The following is an 18634-nucleotide window of genomic DNA, read 5'->3' on the forward strand; positions in this document are numbered from 1 at the left end:
CATGTGAAACTTTCAGCTGACACCTCCAAAGACCTTGCCAGTGAACTTGTTCACTACGCCTTCATAAATGAGGTGGATATAAAAGCTTATTTATTTTTGTTCTTGATCAACAACAATGGATACATGTCCTTACTGTGATTTTTGCATTTCTAAACAAAACAGGAACTCATTAAGTAGCACTGGAATTTCATATCTAGTATTAAAAATGTCCTGTGTGCTTTGTAGGAGGACAGTGAGAAGGTAGCAGGGTTCCTGGAGGACGCCATCAGCCGTCACCGGGTCCGAGCGCTCGCCTCTGGGAGCACACAGTGAGGAGGGGTCACGGCAGCGACTGGCTCGGAAAGAGGGGCCCAGGCATTGACCACATGGATTGAGAAAGGGAGAGGGCAGCAGGCAGGATCACACAGCCGGGAACTGAGGGAACGGAGGGCCCAGCTGGGGATAAAAAGGGGACAAATACAGAAGGACGCTGGGCCTTGACAGTCAGTAAATCATCCCAGAGAGATGGAGGAAACGCCAGCACTGAGAAAGGAACCGAAGGCACCTCTGGTTGGAGGGCCAGAGGCATCATGACTGTGTTCAGCAATCCCAAAAAGCAGTGGAAGATTGACAAACTCCCTGCCTAAAAGGGCTATCATGCCTTAAGATATCTTGACAACTTAGATTTTCCATAATGCCACTATTCAGAACAGATGTGTTTTACTTACAAATGCCGCAGCTATGTTTTCAGAAGGACGTTTTATTGCTCATAAGCCTCGTTTGCACTCCAATGTCCACTTTGATTGGTGATTATTTACTTTTAATTGTAAACACAGTGATTTACTAAAGCCTCTCTCCCTTACAAGCCAGAACCTTCAGTTTATTACCGTTTTAGGAATTTAATATTCCGTCCACCATGCACTGTTAATACTCATTCAGTTGACTTATTTATTTCTGTTTAACTGTGAACAATAGAAGCTTTGCACAAGTCTTTTTTTGCTTTACTTTTAATGACCTGCAAAGTTAACACACCTCACTGCACTCTTGGGTTAAAGGCTATTTCTCCCAGAGCTAAACACACCATGCCTAAATGTAGTGACGGGCAATGAGATGATGCCTCTCTTTTAGCCTGGAGTGCTCTTAAGGGATTTCCCTGTGAAAGTGTTCTGAAAGCCAAAGAAGTGCCTGATATGGCAATGTACTTTGGTTAAAATTTCCTAATAAAACGGCATCATACCCAACTTAGCAATTTTACAGTTTTAAAATCAGATGCATTGATTCGGACTAGTTCCCATCTCTTATCATGAGTCCACATAGTCAGCCTGAGTGAATGTGAAGATGAGCTTGGTGAGCACCTGGTAATGGCAGCTCTATCAAGAGTTGCAGCCACTGTATATTGGACATATGGATCGGGATAAAATGCTCTCTGCTGCAGTCAATATTAGTTTGGCAAGACCTGCAGCTCGTGTACAAAAACTGGAATACATCACAGGAAGCTTGTAAAGTAAAATCATAGTCCTATATAAGTGGGAGGAAGGGTGTTGGTGATGTGATCTTAAGACTTGTTAATAAAAATTGCCATATTGTTGATAAATATTACTAATACACTTATTTTTGTGGTACTTCCCAAATCATCTGAGGATATTTTCTAACATCAAATTTCTTTTGTAGATGTGTTTAGAGGTGTTTTTAAAGGAATAATCTACCCAAATATCTGTAAGAATGTATGGTTATAGTATTTTCGCAAACAATACTAGTCCTGCATGGGCTGCAGGTGATAAAAAATAATCTCTCAGGCAATATCAGTGTGAACTTTGGAATTGATTGCACTGCAGCCCACACAAACACAAAAATAGAAATACATCCCTTCAGCTCTGCCAGATTTTCTTGTCAAGAACCCAATCTTGGCACGGTAAAAGACTAGCATTTGGGTGGATTTTTCCTGAACAAAACTGGACAGTAAAAAACAAAAGTGAATTGTCTGATCGGTCTTCAGCAGTATACTCTTGTTTGTCAGACTCAATTAGCGCTGCTTCATTTGTTTCCTGGGACTGTAAAGTCACGGTTTCATAGCAGTTACACTGCTGTACAGTCATTGCTTACAGTACTTACTTAGTCTACTCTGTGTCAAGCCTTCTTATCAGTGTGTCTCTGAAGACAGGAGCCATGAATTCTCCCAGACATTCACCTACTAGAGGCTGTGATGTACATATTTGTTTGTGGCTATTAAAGGGGTTTACTTTTAGACAAACTGTCAATGCAAAGCAGTGCCACTGTTGCTCTCATCTGATCTAGTAAAATGCATGTCTTAATAGCCTGCAACCATTCAACACTTTGCATTTTGCCTTTGTCAGTCACAGTTCAGTTCCAGAGGGGACCTGACCAAGAAAATGAATGTTTAGACTGTGTAAACATGAAAAAACCCTATCCATATCAGTCTTATTTTATGTCATATGAATTTTTCCCCCCGTGAATATGTTGAATGAAACTTGCCTTTGGATGTGTTCTACTTAAACCTTTGTTTAATATTGTAGCTACTGCAATTAAATACATGACAATAAACAATATGTGACATGTTGGTTATGTCTGAAATGATTAGGATTTATTTATTTATATGATTAGGGTTCAATGTTGGCCATTCTGAGTTCACAACTCTGAGACATATCCTAGTATATATTGAGTATATGTCCACATTTACACACATGTCCACATCTTTTTTTTTTTTTTTAGTAGGCGTCTCCAATGTCTTGGTAATGCAAATTATACTGATAAAAATAATTTTATCACTGTAGCAAATGAATATCACTCATACATATTCTCACTCTGTCTTTCAGGTCATATCACAGTTACAATGTCAGAGTTATATTCACAATAGCTAAATTAAACATATTTAGCAAAAGGAACAGTAGATCTTGAAGATCTTTAAGTTTGAGTACAGGCTTAAAAAAAATGTATGTAGGTATTAGAAATCCATCTACAAAGAATAAGACATTATTATTGGGAGAAAAACTAAATGTAGTTTAGGACCAGTTGAGTCAATTGAGTCAGCCTGAAGGCAGATTTATATCAGATAGATATAAAGCACACTTAACAAACACAAAAAGTACATGAAGGTGCTTGTACCTCTGTCATGAGCTACTAACAGGAACAGTAAACATTGAAAAACAAACATTGGTGGATTCAGTCTGTTACAAGCATATAAACTATAAAACAATTACAAGACCATGAGTTATATTTTAAATTGGGTAACTTGTCCCATTAAATTCTTGCACTAGGTAGTGTAGCTGTAACCTTGGTTCAGAGATTCTCTATTATAAAAAAAAAAAAAACATTGTAGGGGAAGGAAGTGGTACAACAATTTCCGGATTATCTGATAATATTGACAGGTTGGGTGTTAACTATCACAACTATATACATTTGTGATTGTATCTAAGGAATGTGATCACAACTTGTACTAACAGCTATCAAAATTTGGGACACTTCCTGTATCTATGAGGGTCATAATTTTTGGTTAACAGCTACCAAAATGTGTAAACCTAAATTCAGTACCACGAAGGCGCCATCTAAATACAGTATTTGATTAAAACACTGGCAGTAGAAATAAGGTTGTAATTCCTAATCAGGTCACAGAATCAGGTGGCTCATTACATTATTTGTAACACCTTTAACCGTGAAAGGTTCATAGATGAAAGGTATTCAACACTCCCCATCCCCCCCTCTGTCATCGCGAGGTTTCATCTATCGCGATATCGTCCATCGAAAACGTCAAGATCTCGCGAGCGTTGTGGTGTGTGGGCCTCTCCAAGAAGGTGTGCTTCATGGCGGTTACGGAGACTGCGGTAAATAAATTCCTTGATAAAGTGACACGTTAATCTTTTTCAGCGACAGTGGTCGTTGCGTAAGTAATACGCGATGTTTGTTAGAATTTAATTGTACTAAATATCCTGTAAATCGACGATATATCTCAGTGGGGAAAATACAGCTTGCTTCGCGCGCCATAGTAATGAGAGCTTAGCTAATATCAGCTAGCGCCTTGCTAGCAACAAAGATACCGTTGTCGTAAGCTAAAAAGAACCCAGGCCTCGCTAATCATGTAGTGCTTTTTGTAATAATTATGCAGTTAAGGCCACTGAGGGGTAATAAAGAATGGTCATAGTTACTGTCCATATCGACTTTAGCTAAACACGTCTTCGGCTAAGGTTTAAACTTAGCACGTTATTGCTATTTTAGCTAACATTTTAGGATGAAAACCATCATTAGCATTCATGTGCATCACGCTAACGTTAGCAGACTAAAGTCTAAGGAAAGACGGGTTGGCTATGTGTAGACTGCAATGTAAAATAATGCTAGCTGCCTTTTCTCTTATTGTTAGTCTGAAGGCATTTTTTATTTCCCCTAGAATTTGTTGAATTGTTAAAGCTTCCCCGTCAGTCCTCTTTCCCTCGGGGGCTTTCCTGCCTCAGTCTGGTGGACCCAGCGATTAGCGGGTTGCGTAGGTAAGGAGTTCGTCCGGTCCCACTTGGTTTAAATCCGGGTGTATGTCCTGTATATGCCAACATTTTTAATGATAATCTGTGCTGTATGAGGTGTTGTGACTTCTGATTGCAACACAGGAATTTTCTTACTGGGTAAATGTAGTTATAGATGTATATAAAGGCAGGTATTTATGCTCCAGATGTCTGTCTTTTTTTATTTTAAATAAATTGCTGTTTCTGAATTGCAGGGAGGAGAAGCTCTGACGATGGAGAATGGACAGGGCACAGGCTCCAAGCTTGGCCTTCCGCCTCTCACCCCAGAGCAGCAGGAGGCACTTCAGAGGGTAGGAAACCCCTGACATACAGTATCTGCCTATGCTACTAAATGTCCTTAGTGTAGTAATGTAATTACTGGTGTGAGTTTATGAGTAAAAACAGTGCTCCTGGAGCACTTTTTTTTTTTTTTTGGCCCTGTATGTGTAACAAGGTGTGTTTTTTTTTTTTTTTTTTTTTGGTTTTTTTTTAAAGGTGCTTTTTACTGGTTTGCATTTGCATGACAAAGACATGGGTGCATGAAAAGAGACATCATTACATATAAAGATGCATCCTCATGTTTAAAATAATTTCTTCCAAAGTCTGACTGAAAATTAACACAAAGTAGCCTCTAAAAGTAAAAAAAAGAGAGAAAAAAAGTTGGTGTCCACTTACATTGAGTAAGTCACACTTCTAAAATTTTGACCTGCTGCATGTATACGTGAATTTACAGTAACTGGGTTACTACAGTGCATGTAAACGCAGTGTCCAACTGTCCTGCATAATCTGATTCCTCTGAATGCTCTTGTGTACATGTGAATGTACTGATACAGTATCTGTCAAAATGTAGTTGTAGTAGTTAGTAATGTTATAACAAGTGTTTGGTCATATGAGAAATTACTTTTCTTCTTTCCCAGGCAAAGAAGTATGCCATGGAACAAAGCATTAAGAGTGTGTTGGTGAAGCAGACCATCGCCCATCAGCAACAGCAGCTCACCAACCTGCAGGTGAGATGTGTAAAAGTTTTGGGTACTCTGCCAAACCAACGTTTTTGTAATGCACGTGTCGCCTGTGAGTCTTGATTCTAGACAGAATATCTTAGCCTTTTCATACATTAATAACTCAGACATCTCTCGATTCAGATGTCTGTCTCTTGGAAGTCTTACTCCCTTCTCCACCATGCTGTGAAAAAGACCACATGTGTAGACCATGTGCCCTTGCTTTTGCCTCTGCTCTTTTTCAGATGGAGAAGATCGTCATGAAGGCATTGGTTATCATGTTAAATGCTTTGTACTTTTAAAGGGGACTTGTTTATGTTTATTGCTGTGTGGTAATTTGTAATTTAGATAGGGGAGGCAACTCCCCAAACTGTATGTTGTTTAGAGGGAGTGTCTGAATATGGTGTTAGCCTAACCGCTTTTGTCTATCTAGCAAAGCAATGACAATTTTGAAAAAGCAAAGCTAAGGGATACCTAACCTACTTTTCAGCACTTTTTTCATCTTTACTGTCTTTCAGATGGCAGCAGTGACAATGGGCTTTGGAGATCCTCTCTCACCTTTACAATCGGTCAATAGATTATTAAATCTTTTTTCTGTGCGCATTCCCAATGGAAAAGGACTGTTACCCTTCTTTTATTGGTTGCCTTGGCAACAATCCCTGCCTTTTTATCTAACCAAAGAATGCATATTTTGTAAGAAAACATGGCTTTCTACTGCTAGTGTACCTGCGACCACGTCCGTCATCTTTTGTGAGATGAGTGTTAATTATTGAAGCACTTGTTATTTGTTTTCTTGAGTCGCAATCGGATCATTTGCATTAGTATTTTGTAGAAGATAGCCAAAGCACTTTGGCTGTTAACAGCCTTTTTAAATGACTTTATAAAGGTTCTATGAATGTGAGAAAAGTCACTTCTCTCTGAAAAATATGCATTTGCTAGATTTAAAAACAGTTATTGGCATGGGACGAAAGAGGGATAGCAATCCCTTTAATGGACCAAAATGAGAGAACTGCTGGAACAGGGATCTTTTGGCCATCTCAAAGTCAAGTTTTATCTGTCAATGAACAAGTCAACTTTCCATTATGTCATGAATTAGGCACATGTTAGATTTTGTTGGTAATAGAATGAAATTAACAGAAGCAGGCTGACTTAAAGGCATCAGTAAAACACAGCAACTTTCGGTGGTTAAACCATCCCTCCCCTTAGACTTGAGAAGAAAGTTTCAAATGCTTTCATCAAGACTTTGTATGGATTTCGTTTGAACTCCACGATTACTTTTGTTACCTTACTTGCATCCCTGGACTACAGGTCAGTTACTGAAGCCAAATATTTGTGAGGGCTGTGCATGTCAATCACTTCAGTGTGTTTTCCTCCATATATCTGTTCAATAGTAACAGATTATAGGTCATATTGTAATTACAAGTGGTGAAATCTATATTTTATAACTGTTATACATGTTAGCATTTTTTTCACACAGTTCTGTCCATTAATTACAGTATACCCATTATTACCCCATTTACCCGTCCAACACCCTAACTTGGAATTGGCCTCTAACTATGTTTGGGGAAAGCAAGCACAGTAGAAAATACACATTTATTATTTGTGTGTGTGTGTGTTTGTCTTCCTTTCTTTTACCCTCTTAATGCTGATCATGTGTTATTTTCCCCGATTGGCAGGTGGCAGCTCAGCGGCAACGTGCTCTAGCCATCATGTGTCGGGTGTATGTGGGCTCCATATACTATGAGCTTGGTGAGGACACCATCAGACAGGCCTTTGCCCCCTTCGGCCCAATCAAGAGCATTGACATGTCTTGGGATTCTGTTACAATGAAACACAAGGTCTGTCATTTTAACAAGTCTTGAACATGATATAAATAATTCTCCTGTTCCACCTAGATTTTAATTATTTAAAGCTGCCTAAGTCTTCAAAGTTTTATGTTCTGTTTTTTTTTTTTTTTTGCTTTTTTTTGGCATTTTGTCTGATTGTGCAGGGGTTTGCCTTTGTGGAGTATGATGTGCCAGAGGCTGCTCAGCTGGCTCTGGAGCAGATGAACTCAGTCATGTTGGGGGGGCGAAACATTAAGGTAAGTTGTCTGGAGATATGAGTTATCTCTCAAGGTCTAACACATGGATAAAGGGAAATTTTTTAATATTTCCTTTTTCTATTTATATTGGGTGTAGTTTGATTAACAAGGGATTTGGATACCTTCCTGGCATTTGGGAAACAGTCAATTTGTTAATTAACTGCTTTTGTGATGCTTGAATGACTTAAAATTACTCATATGTGACAAATTTCTCTCTCTCTCTCTCTGCTTTTCTGTGTCTGTTGATTTCCAGGTGCGTGTGTTGTGTGTATGTCTGGGTGTATGTTTAGTGTACTGTCTGTTGTGTTATGCTTCCATGATGTCATCAAAGCTATTTTAGTGACCAGTTCCAGTAGGATGCCCAGCGGCGCGTGGCGTCACTCTGTGTCCATGATGTGCTGATGATGGGCTGCGCCTGGTTGGTGTTGCTTGGCCGCCCCATCTGTAGTACAGATCCCAGTCCCACTTAAATGTTCGTCTTACATAGGGAGCTCAGTTTTGAAAAAGACAGGAAGTTGTCAGAGTGCGTAGCTGTAGCGAGAGACATTTTATGCGTTCCCTTTACAGTGTTGCCACCAACTCAGCTAGTTACACTATGAATGAATCTGGTGTTTTGAAATAAAGCTGCAGTTCCTTAGTTGATAGTGTCAGTTATTTGCAAAATCGGTTTTGTATTTGCATTGTAAGTTAAGTGATATTTGGTACTACATAAATGGAAAGTTACATTGTTTTTCACTTGTGTAATGAGAGCTGACATTTTATCTATTTTACATAACTCATCAAGAATCTGAGTGTTTGTACAGTGATCAGATGCATGTTGGTGCTCAGCTGACCGACATCCCTAAGAGACAGTTTGACAGTCAGGCTGGTTTTGAATTTGTAATCATTTTAAAATGAGGGAGCGCTGAAAAGTGCCAAGTGATCTCCATAGGACTTAAAGTATTGTTCACAGTTTAAGTGTTCTGGTCATGTTTTGAAGAGGAGAAAAAAAAAAGTAAGTGTTAGAGTATTTTGTACCTGGTGGCCAGTATAAGAGTGATAGAATGACATAGGCTAGAAATGTTAAGTGCTTTTTCAGATGTTAAAACCTCTTTATCAGGTCTTTTTAAAGTGTAGTAATGGGCATGCACCTAAGCATAACCAGCAATATTTAACAGGAGAGCCACTCTCCTCCTACAATCATGACACAATCATGATTGTAGGAGGAGAGTGGCTTTGACTGAACTCGTGGCTGCCAAAAAGTTAGCGTTTTGCGGGGGTGCGTTCTCGGTTGGTAATATAAACCCCTTACTTAGTAGCCCTGCTGGTATGATCTGTGCTATAGGTTGGGCGGCCAAGTAACATCGGTCAGGCGCAACCCATCATTGACCAGCTGGCAGAGGAGGCGCGCGCCTTTAACCGGATCTACGTGGCGTCCGTCCACCCAGACCTGTCAGACGATGACATCAAGAGTGTGTTTGAGGCCTTCGGAAGGATCAAGTCTTGCACGTTAGCCAGAGACCCCACCACAGGGCGACACAGAGGCTTTGGCTTCATTGGTGAGCTGGAGGGCCCTCATTCGCTCGTGATCTATGTATTACCCTGCTCTGCTATTAACTACTATTTTATTCACTTACAGAGTATGAAAAGCCTCAGTCAGCCCTGGATGCTGTGTCTTCTATGAACCTCTTTGACCTGGGGGGTCAGTACCTACGGGTGGGCAAAGCAGTGACTCCGCCCATGCCCCTACTGACCCCCACGACCCCTGGTGGTCTGCCGCCTGCTGCAGCTGTGGCTGCAGCGGCAGCCACCGCTAAGATAACGGCCCAGGCAAGTATGAATCCCTTCCAAAGGGATTTAATGGCCTTCCAGGTAAATATAACTCAGATCTAGCTAGAATTGACACCAAAAGCACAGATAAAATGGGCATAGACGTTTTTATTGAGGTGACTGGGAGAAGGCCAGTTTTGTAGGGATCACATAAAAACAGTAGTTGCCCAGACACAGTGTCAGTTTAACAGCCATGAAATAGACATTCTGGGCTTAATCTTTTGGGCTTTTATCCAGTTTAATGTGTTTAAAATAAACAGAATTTTAAGATTTAATTTCCGTTTGTATAGTATACTTTGAATAGTAAGTAATGAAAGCTCCTCCCATTCACTGATTGGGTGTGTAAGCTAAGAGTCTTCTCTCTTAGTTAGCACAAACACATTGACAGCTGCAATGATTACCAGACAGTTATGTTCCTTGTAGAATGTCATGATTGAAAAGTTTAACGTCACTACTGTATATTTATGACTTACTAAGAATAGTTGATCTTGTTAGTAAATCTGTACTGAAATAATGGTGGCGACCTTGATTCTCACTAAAGAGAGGCAAGGTTGAGCTCACTCTGTGCCATGCTGTGTGATCGTTGACTGTGCTGCCTTGTGCTGTGTTCTGTGTGTTTCCCTTACCTAATGTCTTCGGCCCCCCTCTCTTAAGGAGGCTGTAGCCGGCGCATCAGTCCTGGGGGCGTTAGCTGCGCCCCAACTTCTCAGTCAGCAAATGGGAATACCTCAGGCTGTTATGGCTGCCCAGGCACCAGGGGTCATCACAGGTGTGTACCAACACATGAGTGAGTGCTCATTTTTATAAAACTAGGTGTTTAATAAATCTTAAATGTGGTTTATAGTGCTGTTTTAAACATACACCTTTACACGCAATGCAACTTTGTGGGTTTTAACCTATTGTTTTGAAACTTCTGACACTTTTCAAAAGGTCTGTAAACTGCTTTCTTTGTTTTGCAATGAATAATACTTCGTGAATATCATTTTTCTTTCTAGGTAAATTACTAGGTAACTGGTGACAAACATAACCAGAAAACATTATACAAATGTATTCCTCTCCCATTATCCTTACTATACCTTTTTCAATTTTCAACATGGCTACAGAGTGGACCATATATGCCAGAATTATATTCTTAGTTTGCTTAATTTTTAGTTAAAAGCTTAGTGTCGTAATCTTCACAATGCTTGTATTAAGATATGAGAGTTTAGCTTAATGCAACAAAGCTCCTTCTTTGTTTTAGGTCCTTTTTTAAAAAAAACATGAGTACATGGGTGATATTTGAAAAAGGCATTGTTAAGTTGTAACACTGTCGCAATCTCTGAAGGCACTGAGTAATATCTGTGGTACAAATTGCTAAATGAGGAACCACATTTGTATGATTCACAAATACAGTATCTTGCCAATTGGGAAGGCCTCCCAGATGTCTTGATACAGCTTACAATTTTAGTCATGGGCAAATCATTAAAGGAGATTAAATCTTACAGGATGGGTTTATTTTAGCCCACTGTAATGGTAAAAATCACTGCTAAGTTGGGATGAAGTTGAAAGCTCTCAAACATTTGATTGAAAACCGGATCAATATTTAATTTAACTCCACCCATAATGATTGTGGTTGATCACCTTAAATTGGCACATGCTTTGTAAGTAATTACTTGACCAAGGTTGTTTGTTGTTGTGTATGCCTATTTGCACATTTGATGTCACTGACTGCATGTCTGCCTTTCCTTTTTAAAAAGGTGTGACTCCAGTGCGTCCTCCCATACCAGTACTTCCCCAGGTTGGTCTTGTGAACCCTGTGCTCGCATCACCGCCAGTCCTGTCTAATCAAGCTGGTGGCTCCAACCAACAAGAGAGGAAAGACGAGAAAGAGGAGATGCTGCAGGACGGTACGGGGCAGGAGATGTTGAGTGACCAAGAGCACATGAGCATCTCAGGCAGCAGTGCCAGACATATGGTGATGCAGAAACTCCTTAGAAAATCAGAGGTGAGATTTGGGAAAAGTGGCGGTAAAAGGAAATTGATGTTAGCACAGTGATGTTTGTTTGTTTGTTTGTTTGTTTTCTTCACTTATTAAATTCTTACCTTGTTCCTCTCCAGTCCACAGTGATGGTGCTTCGAAATATGGTTGGACCAGAGGACATTGACGACGACCTGGAGGGCGAGGTGACAGAAGAGTGCGGGAAATTTGGCTGCGTCAACAGAGTCATCATATACCAGGAAAAGCAAGGAGAAGAAGAGGATGCAGATATCATTGTCAAAATCTTTGTAGAGTTTTCCATGGCCTCAGAGATGAACAAAGCTATCCAGGCCCTCAATGACCGCTGGTTCGGAGGTCGCAAAGTTGTCGCAGAGGTGTACGACCAAGACCGTTTCAACAGCAGTGACCTCTCTGCATAAAGTGTCTGAAATGGTTCACCAGCACCCATCCCTACCTGTTGCCCAAACTCCTTTCAGCCACAGTCACTGCAGCTAGAGATGCGGGCCTCTGAAACTTGTAATTATGTTTTTATTTTCTTTTTTAAATTGCTGTTGATATTAATGTTAAACCACCTCTTTCGGGGAATCATTAAAAATATTTACGTGTCAGATTTTGCTTTGTGACCTGTGAAGACTCCTTTTTAGTGCAAGTTTCAAATTTTTTGTAATCCGACCTTGTAAAACATTTAAGTTTTCCTGCTTTATCTCCTTTTGTTTTTGTTTGTTTGATTAAATTGCCGGGACATGTAAACACTTTCTTTCTACAATTAAAGGTTATTGTTTGTCCACAAAAAGTGTGATGCAATTTTTTATGAATTGTTTTTAAATGAAGAATCCTTAGATTTTAATGTATTTGTAAAGATGCTTCTGTGTTCTGGTTTTGAAACATTTTGTTCATAAGTAAAATCATGTACTTTAAAGCATTTGATGTCCAATATTGTATTGGTTATTCTCAGATGCTACTGCTTTAGTTGTTTGTACAGGGAGTGAACAAACACATCACAGTATAATAACTCCTAAGACTTTGAGCAGAGGGATTTTTACTTTTATCAACATTTTTGAGACCTTAGTTTGTAGAGATAAGACTATTTCAGTCATATGTTGGTCGAGGTCTACCCGTGACCAGTCCTGTGCTTGGCATGTTGTATATTCCTATAAACTGCTTCAGATGGGTTTTTATTTTGTGGCAGATGCATCCTTGATTATTTTGCGCTGCACTTGGGAGAGAATGTTCTCTGTTGCCAAGTATATATTTATATTTTTTTAGCTGTGCATCAAGCAGTAGCACCATAATTAAAGTTTGTCATTGAGTGTCAACTACTTACAACAAAACAATACCATGTAAGTGGGTGTTTGACAAATTTATTGTATGTATTGAGTAATCTTGTTGAGAAACAATTGCTTAACATGTCATTAAACAGTAAAGCAATTAGTGAAGTAAAATCAGATGGGCTAGATGCATGGTTTTGTTCAGTTGTGCTCAAGGACACTGGACCTGGAAAACTTTTTCTTAAGGTTGCTTACATGCCAATAGTTTTAGAGCCCTTTTATGATATATACTCACTGGTACTCTGGCTACATGCATGGCACGTGGCAGGAAAAGTCCTGTTATTTTGCATGATGCAGCAAAAATAAAGTAACTATTTAAATGACTTCATAAGCAATGCAAACTTTGGGCAATTTGCTCAAGGAAATTAAACTGTAAAATGTCAGTCATTTATGAGTATATTATTTTATAATAATTTTCCAGGCATGATAAGAGAATGTAAACTAATTTACTGGTATGAGATTTAGTGGTATCAGTTGAAGCTAACTGCTACCCCCCGCTAGGTGGCGCTATAAAGCAATGTGTGGCCTCCAGCTCAAACCCAGCCCAGCCCCCCACACGCCAAACCGGCCTGCCACGGCTCTACAAGGGGGAGGGATGTGAGGCTGTTGCAGAAGCTCCTGCTCTCGCTGCTGACATTGTACCTACGTCGCATTAAAACAGTCTCTGAGCAGTTTCTTTTAACGTCTTTTGGGATGTTGCTATTTAACACAATCGGCCAGTTAAGAAGGTGTTTACGTAGCTTTCGTTATACTAGTGTTAGCTAATGGCAGCTAGGCACAAAGGCTACTAGCCGATGTTAGCTAACGGTAACTAGCCTGCTAACAACACAACCGGTGAGGACGAGCACATCCGTGCGCAGACCGACGCGGGTTAATCTTTGCTGGCTCGCTCCGTGGATTACGTTAGCTGTTTTGTCGTAGTAATTTATCTGTAACCTAAGTCAAGTGGTTGTATTAGCAGTCGCCACTCATGACTAGGATACTTAAAGCAACGTTACTGCATAGCTGGGTCGTTGGCTGCATGTTGTTCAGCTAGCCACGGCAGAGCTTCGGTCTCATACAGGGATGGTGGCGGTAGCAAAACAAGCTAACGTTATTCTGTAAAGAAGTGAGGAGACACTTCAGCCAAGTGGGAGTTCTTTCTCAGTTTTATTTATGTTAATTGTAATTCCGGGGTAAATGACGCGAGGACGAACCTGACAATCCTTGAACGCAGCTGAACTGAAACTGGGAATATCGCTAACAGCTCGAAGGGGATTATTTTTGTGTCTCTTAAGTGGATTTCGGCCTCCTGTTCGGGATCGTCGTGGGAACACAGTAAGTGATTTGACATTGAGTGCGCCAACACCCACAAAATATACTCTCTCCCACCGACCTTCACCCTCCGATGCGGAGATTTCAGTAGCACCGGCAACCAAATCCCCCACGGCGGCCGGACATGCTGAAGTGTATCCCCCTGTGGCGCTGCAACCGCCACGTCGAGTCGGTGGACAAGCGGCATTGCAACTTGCAGACAGTCCCTGATGAGGTATTCCGCTACAGTCGCAGCCTAGAAGAGCTTCTCCTCGATGCCAACCAACTCAAAGAGCTACCAAAGGTATGCAGGGTTCACAAATCAAGCATGTCTCCCCTGTGTCAATCAGCAGTGTGTATTATTCCCCTGGCTGAAATGGGGCTATATGTGGATGGTCTTCTGGTTTTAACTATGCCAAATTCACCCTGCACCACGCACATAGTGGTGTTTTATTCACTTACAAAAGGTACGGTCACTGTCAGGTGACATAAGCAGTAAAATAGCTTGCATGATATCACCTGCTCAGGTACTTCCTTCTCAGCGAGGGTCCCGCCTTCCTTGTCTCCTTGGAAATGGGTTTGGTCTCATTATCTAATGCTGATCTAATGCTGCTGTTACAACATTAGATAATGAAAGCCAAAATAATAGTATCAGTTTCAACAGTGTCTAACAACGTCAAAATCAGCCTCAAGCTTGAGTAATGCTGTTAATCTTAGCATGGCAGTGTATTTTCAAGAACACTGGAACTTTAATTAAACTTGTGTGAAAGAAAATAAAGTTTGAAAATAAATGGACCCGGGTGATGGGATGTTTTAGTCAGTCAAGAGGAGTGCAGAGGGTTGTCCGGCTGCAGGGTGGATATGCTGCATGTTCAGGGGGACTAACACTGACCAAAACAGCTGGCACACAACATGTTGCCTGTAGTAATGGCATCAGTTGCCATTTGGATTGGATGCAGTGTGGGAAGGCATGTGTGGAATTAATTGCAATGCTGTCCTCACCCACACGCCCAGTATTTGAAATATGACAAAAGTTCTCTTTGCTCGGCCAAAGAGGTTATTTTAAGAGGAGCAGAAGTGTTGTTGGTCTGTTTTCCCTGTAGCTCTCGAGAGCTTTGGAACAAAGCACTTGCTTGCTCGACTTTCTCTTTGCTTTATTCATTTCAAGACATTGTTCATTATTGGGACAAGTCACTGGCTGTGATTGTGATGGAGCAGGGAGTTTGTATTAATAGACTGGTCAGTAGTAGACATTGTCAGTCTCTCCCATTTCATTGCTTAGTGGTGACAGGGACAAGTGGCACATTCACTAATAATGATTGTTAAGAAGTCAAGGTCAAAATAGGCTGGATTGTTGACACAGGACAGCCTGTTACCTTCTGGGAATCATAAACAATAGAACTTTTTTGTTCATCTTCCAGCAATGGATGTATTTGTGTTTTTGAACAATCCCTTTGCTTTGACATGTGTTAGTTTTTACACATAGGAGTACTTATTTTAGATCAGCCCTCCTTGAGTTACTTTAATAAAAGCTGGCCTTGTGCATAGCTACTCTGGGGACACAAACTTGGCTCTTGCCTTCACTCTTTTGGCACAGGTGGACAGAGAGCTACTCACACATACACACATGCAGTAGTTGCTGAATATTTAACACATCTTCAGTGTAGTTGGGGCCTTTTCTTGGCACAAAAACTGAGGTCTGCTTTGCCTGTTGAGGCTTACCTGCAGACAGACAGTGCGTTTCCTCTGCTTAGTTCATACCTGTCAGATATCCACAGTGTACCTGGTGCCTGGCCCCTGAAATACAGAGTAACGGACACACCCAAATATTTCAGCGCAGACAGCTAACCAACACAGTCTCTCTGTGTGGTGCTGGCTTCAACCAGGAGACATAAATGCGTGGTGACAGAATGTCTCGTGTGGTTGCGGTGAATGCGTAGCGTGCAGACACAAAGCATATGCGCCCTCTCTGGTCCTGGGAGTCAGCGGGGCTTCAGCGAGCGAGCAGTGTGAGAGGTCAGGCCCATACAGGGTTGGGAACAAGGGCACTGACTGTATGATGAATTGCATTACCATAATGAGCTCATAAGTGAGTAAGAGTCTGAATGTCTTTATGCATTTGTGTGCTCCTTCCCTGTCACTGTGTATTCAAGTCAGAGATGAGTCTGTGGACTTGTCAGTCTTTGGATATATTTAGATGTCAGTCTTTAACATCCCTGGTCATTTTTGCTCATCAGTTCATCCCATGCATCTGTGAATGAGCCTGCCTTTCAACACAAACAGCATGGACAAATTGTGGCAAGCTTATTGGCTGCACCACCATTTACAACATATGCCATAGACAGAATAATCGGCTCAGAGGTGACACCTTGACAGACTATCACTTCTTTTAAAGGGGGGCTGCAGACTGTCTTGGGACACAGTCGCAAGCGTACAGGCCAGTCAAACAGGTTTAGTTTCAGTTAGGTGAATTTATGTGTGCAGTAACATTTTGAAACAATCAATATAGCCATTCAATGATTTTAAACACAGGCAACTGGTAACTCGTTTTAAATTTAATAATGAACAATAAAGCAATTGTGATGTGTAGAGGTATTTAATGTGGTGCTTCTGGGGGTGGGTAGGTCTAGATCGTATTGGTAGGGGTTTAACCTAGTGAACAGATGGAGATTTAGACGTCCTGACAGTTTAAGTTTGCCGTGACTCACCCCCACCGCACTGCCCACCAATCTTAGATTATGCTCTCTGTGGTGATGTCTCCATTTGCCACATGAAGAACATATTAGGGTGTAAAAAAAAAAAAAAAAAAAAAAAAAAAAACCCATTTAGAATGACTTTATTTTTCTGTTTTTGTCTTATTTTTAAGGCAAGATCTTATTCAGGCAATGATTATATTACATGAAATAGTAGCATCAAGTATGACTTATCTGGAATGAGTTTAGAGAACCTGTTAAATAGGCAGTTGGTCAGGAATTCCTCTCATGCCCATACATCCATAGCCCTTAATGCTGCATTGCAGCTCTGTTTTCTCATTGCACAAAAACTAATCTCAGATAGTCTGTGATGGGTCTTTTGTTTTGCTATTGGGACGTTTACTTTTTGAGTTTTCATGTAGTTTAACTATGAAGGAGCTATTATGATCATTAAAACTCCGGAGCAGAAATGGAAAAAAACATCGATCACTTCTTTTTTTCAGTTTATATAAATTGACAGACCTCTACTTGTTCTGTGTTTTCAGTAGGGAAGTTTGCACTAAAGTAATCTGAATTTCTTTTTGCTGCTTTGAAAAAGTAGCCCTGCCTCAAAGATCATGTTGAGGAAGAGGGAATTATCTTTTTAGCCTTTCTCGAGTCCCATGACAGGTTACAAAGAAGTCCATTCACAAGTTCGATTGCGTCCGATCTCTTCCCCCCCCCACTCCATATCCAATGTCATGGCTCTTTGTGTCTCTTGTGTGCACTGCACTGGCCCTGACCAGGCGTACATTAAGTCTGCAAGCATATCATGACTCAAATGATCACTTTTTGTTAGATTTGTTATAGGTCAGTTACACCTGCTGAAAAGTGCAAGGAGGTTCCTTTTTGGAGGAACCAGGTGGGCTGCAGGTGCAGTAGGTAGCAGCCCTAACAACGGCTGTAAAACGTGTACATGACCGAGTGTAACTACTCATTCTTGTGTTGGCTTTTTCATTGTTGAAATTGGGAACAAATCCCTGATGGGTGTGTCCCCATCATACTTTGCGAAACAGGTTTTATGCATGTCGCTCCCAGTATTACCTAATAGGACCTTCCAGGTACACTTGATATGTTACAGTACGGATTTTCTACCTCAACACTTGCCGCAACCAGAAATATGAGAACTGTTTCCAATAACTGGGCTCTGAGGAAATCTCTAACTTTTTTATCAGCGACTAATTCTTTGACCAATTGTTTTTTCCCTATCCATAAAGTTACTCTACTAATTGGAGGTCAGTTTTTGTCTGACAAGGGAAATGAGATGTGTAGATATTTTGTTCTTTTGAATGAAGAGGAAGTATATGTGCATGATAAATAGGAAGGATGACTATGCAATCTTTTTAATCCTTAACTGTCACCAGTGCCCTCTCTGTGTGTGCGCTAACAGATCTGTGGCTAAAGGGCAGATTAGGGCTTCACCCGCCTGTGAAAATGCCCCTCAGCACCACAGTGTTGCGCGCCCCCCCCCTTCATATAGGCCAGTGCGACTCAGTGTACGCTTCCCCTGCTTTTCTGCCATTTGGGTCTCTTTTCAAGCACGTAAAAGCACTGATAAAAATCGACTGCTTTTCTCTTGAACCCCTTGTGTATGTTCAGCCTCGGGTCAAGAGAAACCCAAATTAGGCCTCCTCACTCAGCTCTTTCTAAATGTGAACTGGTCTACCATTGTTTACACAAGCTTGAATAGTCATGTGTTTTATGTGTCTTTGTTTTATGAGTCTTTATTATTATCTTAAGGAAGATTGAAAAGTGGCTTAGTCTAATTGAAAATGAATGGTGCTCAATTTACTGTATGATTCTTAATAAAAGTGTGAGAGAAATACAGCCTGGCTGGGCTTTAAAGCCAGAAGTTTGGTGCTCACTGAGGGAAGTTTGGTTTAAAAATCTAGGACACGTACACTTCACACTGTATCCTCACAGTGT

The 18634-nt window shown here is 40.7% G+C and overlaps 3 protein-coding genes across 37 annotated transcripts in view; all 3 read left to right on the forward strand.

Annotated features, from left to right (window-relative positions):
• Positions 1–2558, forward strand: part of LOC122866349 (nuclear receptor-binding protein 2-like) — a 42959-nt gene extending 40401 nt beyond the window's left edge. For all 4 annotated transcript variants that reach the window (XM_044175887.1, XM_044175888.1, XM_044175889.1 and 1 more), the window contains 2 exons: positions 17–72; positions 226–2558. In XM_044175887.1, the coding sequence (XP_044031822.1) occupies positions 17–72; positions 226–312 (143 nt within the window). In that variant the 3' untranslated portion in view covers positions 313–2558. The remainder of the gene's footprint in view (positions 1–16; positions 73–225) is intronic.
• Positions 2559–3678: 1120 nt separating this feature from the next.
• LOC122866357 (poly(U)-binding-splicing factor PUF60-like) lies at positions 3679–12148 on the forward strand. 10 transcript variants are annotated; one of them, XM_044175921.1, is made up of 12 exons: positions 3748–3818; positions 4379–4475; positions 4703–4798; positions 5405–5494; positions 6004–6054; positions 7162–7323; positions 7476–7568; positions 8893–9106; positions 9187–9419; positions 10032–10164; positions 11114–11361; positions 11475–12148. In XM_044175921.1, exons 3-12 carry the CDS (start codon positions 4721–4723, stop codon positions 11772–11774), a joined length of 1602 nt encoding a protein of 533 aa, XP_044031856.1. In that variant the 5' UTR covers positions 3748–3818; positions 4379–4475; positions 4703–4720; the 3' UTR covers positions 11775–12148. The 10 variants fall into 10 exon arrangements, with proteins under 10 accessions (XP_044031860.1, XP_044031854.1, XP_044031859.1 ...); XM_044175922.1 differs by having other exon boundaries at positions 3756–3877; XM_044175919.1 differs by lacking the exon at positions 4379–4475 and having other exon boundaries at positions 3680–3818.
• Positions 12149–13232: 1084 nt separating this feature from the next.
• The window catches only part of scrib (scribble planar cell polarity protein), a 71403-nt gene continuing 66001 nt past the window's right edge, over positions 13233–18634 (forward strand). For 6 of the 23 annotated variants that reach the window (XM_044175895.1, XM_044175901.1, XM_044175899.1 and 3 more), the window contains exon 1: positions 13233–14280. In XM_044175895.1, the coding sequence (XP_044031830.1) occupies positions 14122–14280 (159 nt within the window). In that variant the 5' untranslated portion in view covers positions 13233–14121. The remainder of the gene's footprint in view (positions 14281–18634) is intronic. The other 17 variants (XM_044175900.1, XM_044175904.1, XM_044175902.1 and 14 more) reach the window with 5 other exon arrangements.

Source organism: Siniperca chuatsi, linkage group LG19 (assembly GCF_020085105.1).
Source record: "Siniperca chuatsi isolate FFG_IHB_CAS linkage group LG19, ASM2008510v1, whole genome shotgun sequence".
Classification (NCBI taxonomy): Eukaryota; Metazoa; Chordata; class Actinopteri; order Centrarchiformes; family Sinipercidae; genus Siniperca; species Siniperca chuatsi.